General features: G+C 34.9%; 1 protein-coding gene across 1 annotated transcript; it reads right to left on the bottom strand.

Annotated features, from left to right (window-relative positions):
- Window positions 1-613: 613 nt before the first annotated feature.
- Window positions 614-1,967, bottom strand: LOC120174862 ((+)-neomenthol dehydrogenase-like). The gene is made up of 5 exons (XM_039181593.1): window positions 1,891-1,967; window positions 1,559-1,805; window positions 1,408-1,476; window positions 1,105-1,281; window positions 614-1,026 (listed from the first exon to the last, which is right to left on the bottom strand). The coding sequence occupies exons 1-5, from the start codon at window positions 1,908-1,910 to the stop codon at window positions 649-651; spliced, it is 891 nt and encodes a 296-aa protein (XP_039037524.1). The 5' UTR covers window positions 1,911-1,967; the 3' UTR covers window positions 614-648.
- Between the last annotated feature and the right edge of the window lie 10,427 nt (window positions 1,968-12,394).

Raw genomic sequence — 12,394 nt, forward strand, 5'->3', positions numbered from 1 at the left:
GAAGATATCAAAAGTACAACATAACCAAACATAGAAAAAAAAATAAGGGCAATAATCATAGAAAGCTCGTACAAAAATAAAAATATTAATGCAATGAGTATAGTTTTATTGAAGTGTAGCTAGCTTTATGTTGTGTTGCACTTAGTGAACTGTTATGTTGTTATTGGATGGTTAGGGTTGTTAGGGTTTGATAGATCCTTTTAATCAATTCATAATTGTCTCCTGATGTATACATATATATGGTTCTCTATGAGAATATTACAGGTTTAAATCAATAAAACTCTGGTAGTGTCGTTTATCTTTTGGTATTTTTTCAACTAAATTCAAATATTCAAAGAAAAATAAAATCTTTCCATGGGAATGAAGTCCAACATCAAAAGAATCCAGTAACCTTCGTAAAAAAATTATCTTTATCGAACAAGACGCTTTACCAAGTGATAAAAGAGTGCTGAGAGAATCAAAATCTGACAAACTGTTTCGCTAAAACATATGTTGTGAGTGTCTTTATTCGAGCACCAAAACGACCGTAAATATATGCGAAAAATATACTAGAAACCATAAAAAATGTTCCACAAAATAGAAAAAAAAGCGTGTCACAGGTCATTATTCTCATTCAACTATTGAAATCCAAATCTTGGCAAGCTTTAATTAAAATTCGGACTCTTCTTTCCTATCAAAGAAGAGACCAGAAGGACCACCATTAGGCAACAATGCTAATCTCACAGGACTCTCTGCACCTTCTTCTACACTTAAGATCCCAGCATTGTAGTTTAAGTCCGTTTTCACAAAGCCTGGACACACACAGTTAATCATAATATCAGGAAATTTGGCAGCCAAGATCCTTGTGTAGGCATTCATGGCAGCTTTAGATAGTATGTAGGCTGACATGAAAGCAGGCCAACCCTTTTCTTCCAATGAACCCTCCTTGAAATCTTTCATATACTGCCTCAAAACCTCATCCACTTCCTCTTCCGTACGATTTTTAACGTCCCCTAAGACTGCATTCACCGATTCGTTCGGTACATTCTGATCCCAACAAGAAAATAAACTAACGTTTGATCATTATAGTATACTTATGTATCTTGTTCTTTATCATATTCTTACCTTTAACTTCCCCATGGAAGAAGAAACATTTACGATTCTCGGTGAATCTGATCGCCGGAGAAGGTGAATAAGCGATTCGCACATTCTTTTCGTACCGTAATAGTTTGTTTGAAGGCATTGCTCGGCTAACTCTGGTGTTTGAGTCAGTAGACTACCCCAGTTCAATTGCACACCGGGCTGCATTGTTATATCAAACATTCAGTGAAGTCAAATTCTGAAAAGGCTAACCTGCTATTGGATGCTATTGAACAGATGATTATTTACTGTGTTCTATGGAAACCGAGTGGATTCAGAGGAGACTACCTTACCAAAACCTGCAGCTTGAAGAGCTTGAACTTCGGCTTTGACGCCTCCAATCCCTGCATTATTCACCTGCACAAGTGAGTGACAACACTCTCATCAATCAACCAACATATGAAATGGGGATGACTTGAACTAGAAAAAGAAATGATACCAAGATATCGAGCTTCCTGAATCGTGTTTCAATGAATTCGACCAGAGAAGCAACACTAGCAGGGTCTGCAACATCAAGCTGATGGAAGACTACGTTGTCCGACAGACCGAGCTCTTTGAGGTTTTCAACAGCTGCAAGACCCCGCATCTCATATCTGGCAGTTAAAACAACCGTGATTCCTTTAGAAGCAAGCTGTTTACATATTTCAAATCCGATTCCCTTGTTTGCACCGGTGACCACTGCATACCTGAGAAGAAAATCGAACGAAAATGGTTCGAAGAATTGGAAACTCAATAGATGCGGCTTGTATGCCAAGGAAAAGAAAGTAGTACCTGTTTGTTGCTTCTGCCATTGATGTTGTGGTGAAACTAGATAAGAAACTAGACGAGAATTCAGGATTTTTGTTGATATTTTGAATGAATATCCAGAAGGTGATTAATTGTTAAAGTCATCATACATACCGGCATGACCCACAAGTAAGCTTTCTTCAATTCATTCAATTCTTATCCATTTCCATTAACCATAGGAATCGGATAAAATCTCCATTTGGATGGATGCACAAACTCTCTAATCAAATTGACAACATAAATGTATCAAGAGATGCGCGTTCAGTTGAGTCGAGTAAAAAACCTTTAAGTTATTCATTTGAAAATTTTTCAAATTTAGTTTATAAAATTCAAGTCGATATCAGTTGAATTATTTGACTTTCTATTTAAATCAAGTCATTCAAGTTACTATTCGACTTGATCAATTTTTATTTTATTAGTCGACTCGAATTTAAAAAAATTTCGAGTCGAATTTATAAAATTACAACTCAATGTCAATTCGAGTTGAGTAAAAAAGATGAATTCCAACTCTTGTATGAGGTATTGATATTTAGGGGATAGTATCAATACCCTTAGTATGACATTGATATTGATTTTCGATTTTGAGTGAATAGTAAAATCTTCCAAGACAAGGTAGTATCGATTCTGCAAATGACATATCGACAATGAATGAGAGTATTGATGTCAAATTCACATTCTGAGTAAAAGAAAATATATTTTTTAAAACTGATATCAATATCAAACATACAAGTATTGATATTACATAAAAGAATATTAATACTATATGAAACATTATTGATGTACAATTGTTGAAATGCAACATATTTGTAATCACCATTTTTATTACTATTACCGTTACCGTTACCATTACTTCAAATATATATATTAAACCCAATATCCATTCAAAATAAAAACCAAAACATATACATAAAAAACCCATACACAACACAGCCCAAATATAATCCAAACCCCAAATCCAAAATTCAACTTGCTGGCCCAACACCAATGAAGCCCGTTCGGTCTAATTCAAACAAAGATTAGGGTTTTGAAACCCTAAGTAACACTTCAACCGTCACAACCAGCGACCGTTGATTTACAAGTGATCCAACGATCCACAATTAACCCTATATTAAAGGGTATTTTTCATGGGTTGTTGTTTCTGCTCCCCTCCACCTCAGCATAGCACCGTAGCCCTCGTCAGCAGCCACAATGACCAATAGTGGTCCCAAGCACCGAATCAAACCTCCACAGCTAGGCACGCCATCCCGATGGTGATCCCTCGGCCATGGCATCATCAATAAAACATCCAAATCAACCATGCAAGAAAAAAGGACAAAAGAATATGATTTTTTTTCGGTTTTACACTTTTAAAACAGGTGATATAAAACCCAACAAAAAAACCATTGTAAGAGTTACCTACAAGAAATCAAAAAAGCAAAAACAGAGGCAAAACCTTTCTTTTTGAAAAGTATTCATTGGTTTCTTCTTCTTTGGTTTTACTTATTTTGTGTGTGCATGCGAGTTTTGAAAAACAAAACAGAGGAAAGGAGTGAAAGTGGAGAGGTTACCTTTCGTCGTTCGCGATCCTTGTCGGAGCCGGAGGATTCGTCGTGTTTAGGGAGCCGAAGTGTCGGGGGGAGTTTGGGTCTTGGTTGCTAAACGTTTTGGCCCCAAGTCGAGGCTTTAGGTATTTGTAAGAGGGGTATTTTGGAGTTCTTTGGGCTTAGGTTTAGAACCCGACCACCGATGGTGGTGGTCAGAGAGCGTTCATGGCTGAATCGTGACGGTTTAGGAATTTTTGGGCTCTCGGTCGAAGGTAGATGAAATGGGCTAGTGGAGGCTTTTGTTTGGTGCTTTGGTTTTTCGATTTGGGCTGCCCTCGGTCGGAGTGAGCGGTGGTCAGAGCGAGGTGGCACCAAAGCATGGTGGCCAGCGGTGGCTTGAGACTCTTTGGGTTTCTTGGCCGACCATAGAAGAGAGGGGGTGTTTTGTTGAGAGAAAAAAGAAAGAGGAAAAGTCCATTTCAGGCTAGGTTAAAATTTTAGCCAAAATGGCTAAACATAAGTTATATAGACATGGTTTTGGAAAAACCACCATTTAAGTCCTCTTGAGTTTGCCGTAATTTACATTTTAGTCACCGGGGTCCCGTTTGGTTCATTTATTCTGATTTTGACATCCTGTTTGCATTTATTTTAATTTAGTCACCATTTTGTTATTGTAATTTATCTTAGATTATATACTAATCTTTATATTATTTAAGTCATTGATTGGTTCTGTTTTGTTATTTTATTTATGAATTTTATATGGTAGTTACAATTTATTCATTTTAGTTACTACTTATTTATGATTGGCTACTTTTTTTATTTTATTTCATATTAGTCCCTACTAATTAAAATATTAATATTAAACACTAATACAACCTTGTGGTGACCCGCCCTGGGGTATAATCCATATTATTCATGGTTCGAGTAAAATTCTAATTTAACCGCTAATTTACTAACTTCTAACATCTAACTTATATAAAATATATTTAAATCCTTTTAAAACTTCGCAATGACCTGCCATGGGGTATGATTCGTGTTATTTTTTGTCTAGGTAACAACTAAAAATACCCCTAACTCGTAATTTTATTTGATTGATTTAATTTTTGTTATTTAATTTTTTTCTATTTAAATTTTTGTTATTTCAATTTTGCCTTAAATTATCAATTTTTACATTTTAGTCCTTTTATTCCTAATTTTAATTTCTTATTGTTTGGAGTTTATATCCTGTTTTATTCCAATTTAGTCATTATATTTGTTCTTTGATTATGCCTATGCATCTCTTATTTATTTTAGTTTAGCCATTTTGTGTATGTTAATTGCCATTAATTTTTGCTTGCCAACTTTAATTGAGTTTAATTTAGTAATTGATAGCTTCTTTAGGTTTTAGATTAAACCCTTAGATTTAGACTTATAACATTTAGGTTACCTTCTCTTTGAATTTACTCTCTAAATTTAGATGTCTTTTGATTTAGTCTAAAAAAATGTTAATTATTCGAATATTCAATGATTGATTAAAATTGACTAGGTTAATAATTAAAGCCTCCATTTTAGGTTTAATTTCAAACTTACTCTTTAAATTTAGAGGAATTTTAATTTGGTTCTCGCTTTTGGTGGAGGTTCTATTTTAATTATTCGAATCAAATAATTGGTTAAAATTGATTAGGTTAACAATTAGAGCCTCCATTTTAGGCTTAATTTCATACTTAGTCCTTAAATTTAAGGGATTTTTCAATTTGGTCTTCAATTTTGCTCGAAATTCCATTTTAATTATTCGAATCAAAGAATTGGTTAAAATTGACTAGGTTAACAATTAAAACCTCTACTTTAGGCTTAATTTTAAACTTAGTCCTTAAATTTATGGGAATTTTTAGTTTGGTCGTCGCTTTTGCTCGAGGTTCCATTTTAATTATTCGAATCAAATAATTGGTTAAAATTGACTAGTTTAACAATTAGAGCCTCCATTTTAGACTTAATTTCAAACTTAGTCCTTAAATTTAGGGGAATTTTTAATTTTATCTTCATTTTTGCTCGAGGTTCCATTTTAATTATTTGATTCACATAATTGGTTAAAATTGATCAGGTTAACAATTAAAGCCTCCATTTTAGGCTTAATTTCAAACTCAGTCCTTAAAGTTAGGGAAATTTTTAATTTGGTCTTCATTTTTTCTTGAGGTTCCATTTTAATTATTCAAATCAAATAATTGATTAAAATTGACTTGGATTAATATTAGAGCCTAGATTTTAAATCTACTCTTGTAGGTTCTCTAGACTTCATAATTTGATACTTTAATTTATATGGAAGTCTTAATTAATTCATTTAGTATAATTAGATTCCATAATCGATTGTTTGATTGTATTTTGCTTTTAAAATAAGGCAATGTTCATTTATTAGGGGGTTAAAAGTGCATCTCTCTCTTTTTCCTGGGGGTGACCACTATTGATGCTCGAAGTAAATCAACATCCTTTTCAAAACCCCACCTCATGATTTCTAAATTATTAAGGCAATGTCCATTTATTGTGGTTGATAACGAAGTTTCCGCTTTTGCTTGGGGGTGGTTGTTATTAGTCTTGGTAGATTGACATCATTTTTTAATAAATATGTATACATAGGGGATTTTAAATTAGATAATATTTTGAACTAAAATTTGCAATTTTAAAATATAGGGTAATTGACTAGGTTCCAATTTTGGGCGTTGTGGATGTGTTAATCTTTCCCCATGCGTAACTGATTCCTGAACCTGATTTCTGATTTCGCAGACCAAAACTTGGTATTTTTAGTCAAATAAATTTTTTTATTAAAATTACTTGATTTTAGGTGTTCCAATCTCACCTTAAAAATGATTGATGGTGACTCTTATCTTTTCATAAGATTTTTGTTTTCCAAAAATGTCGGATTAATCTTCCTACCGAAAATCGGTTATGACAACTCGGTGACTTCACTAAGGATATTTTTTAACAAAAAGAGAGAGCCACAAATCGATTACCCTATATTTCAAATGTTTAAAATTTTTGAGTTCAAGTTTATTTAATTCATGATTCACTATGTTATTTTAGAAAATTGGCAAAGATGTTCTCTCTGGTTCATGCTTTCAATTATTTGAGTAAAAATATGACTATTGCAATCATAGCTCTATACCCAAGCTTTGTCTCGTTTAACCTAAGTAGTGGGAAACGCCACACCGCCAAGGAATACTATTTTTCCTTATGTAGTCCTGGCAGAGTACCTCTCGAAAGCATTCTTTATGTCTGTCAGGTGATTCCCTGGACTGAATTTGATCTCAAAAGTCTGTAATAGGACAGGATCGAAGTCCTTACTTACCTTAGCATGTAGTTAGAGAAGTTTGGGAACCCTTTTTAGAACCAAACTTCATGTAGAGAATTTAGTAAACCCACCCCTCTAGAGCCATGTGGGTACCCTAAAAGAATTAGAATGCATGAGGTTAGAGTTTTAAATTTTCTTGTCTATTTTATTTATTGTGTTGAGGGTTTATTTACTAGTTGGATTTTATTTATTTAATATATTCCTTTAATTATTATTTTAACTTTACTAACTTGTTTTCTTTGTCTTGTTGCTTGCTTTTCATGTTCTTTATTTTCTTTGCATAAGAATCACATGACAATAGAATATATTGATCCCTAAATTACCTAGTTACATTAGAAGGTTCTTGAAATGACAATGGCTTCTAATGGGTTTTGATAAAGTTTCAGAGATTCTTCGGTGGTCCAAGTGGAAGCAACTTTATTATAGAGATAGTCTAGTTGTTGATGAGGAATCCAATGTCACCGAGAAAGTCTCATTAAGTGTTAGGAAAACTAATTGGTAAGAGCTTATGCAAATCTGGGAATGATGGGATGCGAGTGAGAATAAGTTGTTCTAGTTAGCCTATGTAGACATAATTGAATTGTTGAAGGTTCCAATTGATGCTACAATCATCCAAGCCATGGTGAAATGTTGGAATGTTGCCTACCAATGTTTCATATATGGAAAAGTGGACATGTCTCCAACAATTGAAGAATATACCGCCCTACTAAATATACCCAACCTCAAGAAGTGCAAGGTCTATGTCAAGGCAGACAGACCTAAAGGTTTTGTGAAGAAAATAATGTTGCTCACAAAGAAGACCAATGAGTGGGTAATTGAGCACACTCAAGGGGAGGGCATTTCTTGGGTGGTTCTGAATAGTGTAATCCATGAACAGCAATCGTTAAAGCGAAGAAGAGATTTATTTACTCTAGCAGTTTATAGGTTGGTCATTTTTATCAAAGCTCTTGGTCACATTGATGTAGCTTTAATATACATGTTTGAAGTCTTGGAGAAGAAAATAAACCCCGCTCTAGCTATTTTGTTAGAGACCTTTTGATCCCTAAATGAGTGCAAATGATATGGCAGAGGATTGTTCTTGGGATGTATTTCATTGCTTATAGTTTGGTGGTTAAGCCACTCTTGGGTAGTCAATAAAGGATGTGCACAAAGTTTTCTAGCAAACTACTCTCCTATGAAAGATTTTCTCGAGCATTGTGAATTTCCTGATCACCGTAAGAAGGACTAGATTGAGGCTTTAAGGAATTTAAGCGATGTCGACATCGTCTGGACGGTATATTAGCTACCAAAAGAGGATGTATTATATTGATATGGGGATTACAATTACGTCATGCTACATGGACTTTAGGGTGCAATTGGGTATGCTCCTCTGATGGTGTTAAGGTATTTCAGTACTCGACAGTTTATCTCAACCACTTGTGGCCTAAACACTTCTGAATTTGCTTTCTCTACCCCAAATCATCGAGAGCAAATTTCCAAGATATTTGTTGTTTGGAAAACTCCAAATCGACTAGATTTTAAGTTGATTGAACCTTTCTTCATGCTAGAGTATGACTCATAGAGAAATAGCCGAGTAAATGACAATATTCCAAAGCCTAGCCAAGAGGGCCATTCAACTATGCCTGAGCGGTTAAGGAGGGTTCCAACTAAAGTTGAGTTGCTTAGAGAATGGTTGAGGTAAATGAGTACCGAGTGGGGAAATGATCAAAGGAAGTTCAAAGACGAAAGATTCATGATGAAGTTCGAGGTAGAAAAGTGAGATGGATTCATAAAATAATTAATAAATGAAAAACAAAAGGTCCAGGAAAATTTTAAAGTTATGGACAGGGATTATAAAGAGTTAAATAGGAATTGAAAGATTAAAACTTGCACCACATAGGCAGAGACTTGAAAATCAAACTAGATATAGCTGAAAGGCATGCCAAGAGGAGCGATGAAGATAAAAAGTGAGCTAGCATCCGAATCAAAGAGTTGACTAAACAACGTGATGGGGCTGAACATGATTTAAGTCAAAGTCGAGCATAGATAGAAGAGCTTGAGGCACAAGTCATTCATTTAGATGAGGCTTTTTGAGGACAACACAATGAGAATAGTTTAAGCCTTTAAGAAGAGAATGAAGTTTTGAGAAAGAAATTAGTTGAGCTAAAAGGGGGTGAGTTGGTTCATTCGTCAGCTAGAGAGAATGCTCAAAATGAGAATGAAGCTTTGCAGATCATGATTACTGAGTTAGAGAGTAGTCTTTAGGGATGCAATGAATGCATTCACTACCTTGAAGAGAACACGCCTTTGACTGGAAATGAAGAAATGGACATGCTTCGTCATGCTGAGGAGACAATTCGAGCTCAACATGACTCAATGGAAAGGGCAGTAGCTAAAGCTCACCAGGTTGCATAACAAATCTTTTCTATGGGACAACAAGCCGAAGCTCTAAGAATTTTTATAGTGCCTGAGTCTAAGGAAAAAAACATCATTTAATTTCTTATGGGAATTGAAGAAATAGGAGATAGGGCTACATTTTATCTATAATCGATGATTCTCACTTTCCCAATGTACTGAGACGTTGTGTGTTCTTCAAGAATTGTTTTATGAAACAATTATTTTGGGATCAATGCCTTTTGTATACATGTATTTTGCATTATATATGTATTGCTTTTGTTTGCTTTAAAATCACATTAAACCATTCATTCATTTAATAAAACACTCAATAATAAAGTAAGATTTCCTATCGCAGTGACACTGGCCCCTACCAGTAGCAAGAATATCCCACACCTGTACAGTACTAGGAAAATGTCCAAGAAAATGGAGGATAGACTAGCTCTTATTGAGAAGGAGAAAAAGAGATTCAGAAAGAACTCAGAGGTAGATTGACTAAAATGAAGACCAGTATGACTAAAATGATTGGTGACGACTCTCATCTTTTCACAAAAAACCTTTTATTTCCAAAACGTCGAATCGGTCTTCCATACTAAAAGTTGATTATGAAAAAAAGGTGCTTTGATCTTATATGAATACAGTTGATCGACGAGATTCTTACAGAATACCTATCATATGATAACAAATTTTTAGCTGATAAGGTTATACATTTTTCAGGAAACATATGTTGCCTAAGTGGAAAATTATTGGATTAAAATTCATAATTATGGGCACATATGTATAATGTAAATGTTATCATAAAATATGACATAAAATTAAGTGACCAATATGTTTTATAAGTCATAAGGTATTAAAAATATCATCAAAATAAAAGTGCATATACAATTAAAGTTGTATTTATAATTTGATGATGGGTAAAGTTATAAATACATTCAATAAATGATTATTAAATATGCTATATAAATATTTTTTGGCCCCCCAATAAACATATCATCTTGTATTTTCTCTTATCCCGTCAGAGAGTTTATACTCAAGAGAAACATATCTTCTTAAAAAATCTCAACCTTCAAGAAAACCTTCAAGATCTTAACCTTTAAGTTAATCATCAAGATCTCAACCTTCTATATAATTTCCAACAATGAATTCAGGTACACTTCTGCTAATCAAATATTTTATTCTTAATGGATTGGTATGACAAATCCTAGTTAGTTTTTATGTTTATTATGATTTGGTTCTAACATCGAAACCTCTCATTGGCACATCAAATATAGGTTTCAAATCGGATGCGAACTTAAGAATGCAACTAGTCAGTCACCCACTTCCCTTCTTCTATGAGTGTCAACCAAAAAAAGATGTTACTGTAAATTAGTTAGGGGAATACGATGTTATTGTAATAATTGTCACACCCCGCATTTAATTTAATTATGGGGACTAGTTTGTGAGTTCCAAAGTTTCAGGTTAGTTTTCATATTTCTCTAGAAGTTCAGGGATTTAACCTAAGATTTTCCCATTCTCTACCTGTAGAAAAATAAAATAAAGGAGTGGATGGAATAGTTTGAACCGGTAACCAACAGGCTATCTCTGTTATATACCCCGTTTATATACCCAAAATTAAAACCAACCCCCTGGTGAAACCTTAAACCCCAAACTCATTCAACAAAGCTATCCATGTCGTTTCGTCTGGCCATCGTTCAGCGTGCCATAACCGTTGTTTGACTCACCAGCAGTCGATGACCAAAACCCTCAACCCTCGTTCATAGATTAGTCGTCAAACGTCGTAGAAAAATCGAATAAGCTCCGTCAAATCTCTAGCCTTGCCGTTCAGTTTTTCGATAATTCTTGTTGCATTGGATGTGGTCTTGCCTCACGCCTCGAGCAATGGACTCCCCAGCTCTGTGCAACTAAAACCTGACCGAGTTCGTCGCTCATCATCGCTGTGTTCGCCAATCGTCGGCGTTGGTAAGCTCAATTTTAATTTTTGATTAAATTGTCATGGCTTTGGTTGATTTTTGGGTTTAATATTGGTTGTATTGATGATTGGATAATTTTTTAGTGTTCGGTTGTCCCTCCCGACCCTTATCACCTCCGCACGTGCTGCAACACGTCGGTAGTGCGCGTGGGGCTCATCTACGTTCCAAGAAAGCTTCTAGACCCGTCCAGTCGGTCTGGACCAGCCTAAACTGGCCCGAATCCGCCAATCTGGTCTGAACCGGGTTTGTTTGACCCGACCCGTTGACTTTGACCCTACCCATTGACTTTAACCCGAGTTGACCGTTGATTTTGACTTTGACCAAAAATTTAAATTTTTTGAAAAGTCATATTTAATGTTTTTAACGTCATGAGTCCAAATCCGAAGTCCGTTTTGCCAAATTCGAACTCAAAAGCCTCTGCGTTAACCATTAAACCCGAATGTGTATATGTAAATTAAGTATTTATTTTAATGCATCAAATTAACTGAAGTGTTAAGGACTAATTTATGTTATTGTATATTTAAGGTACTTGTGGATCTTCTGATCATTGGACTGATCGATCTGGTTCCTTTCCGATCCGCTCGTATGTGAGAGCCCATGAATACTCGTATAATTCTATAACCGTGTTAAATATTCAGTTTAGTATATTTACTCCGATTATAACCCTATTCTAATATGACTTAGGTTCTCGTATAGTAGTCGAAGAGCCTAGTGAAGCCGATGTTCAATAGATATTCCAGACTGATACTTTTTGCGAGGTTTGTTCCTTATGTGCCAGACATCTGTTTTAAATACCATGTGCACATGATTTTTTTATATAATTTGCAATATGTCTATTTGTTTGACTTGATTCTATATGATTTATCTGACTAAAAGTTTGATTTCTGATTTACTAAATTAAGCTTGGTTGTCTGATTCATGTTCTCTGGTTACCATTTTTACTAATAAATTAATATGTCTGAACTCAGATTTCCTACTATCATTGGTTACTGTTTGAAAAATATTTTTCTCTGGGGTACTCTGGGTTTTAGTATGAAGTCTCTACAGGTTCAGCTCGGTAAAACTGGTAATTCTTTATACAGGTTTAGACCGATCGAGTTGGTAATTCTTTATACCTAAGGTGACTCTAGGGTGGGCTCATGGGCCTAGTGGTAAGACCTTATGAACCCTAAGGTACTCCCTTAGGGTGTCACATCTACTATGTGTATTGGGTAAGTCCTTATGGGCTTGAGGGTACTCCCCTCAGGTGGACACCTACGCTTCGGCTAGGGTAAGACCTTATGGACCCAAGGTGCTCCCTT

The sequence above is a fragment of the Hibiscus syriacus genome, unplaced genomic scaffold (genome assembly GCF_006381635.1).
Source record: "Hibiscus syriacus cultivar Baekdansim isolate YM2019G1 unplaced genomic scaffold, ASM638163v2 tig00003126_pilon, whole genome shotgun sequence".
Lineage (NCBI taxonomy): Eukaryota > Viridiplantae > Streptophyta > Magnoliopsida > Malvales > Malvaceae > Hibiscus > Hibiscus syriacus.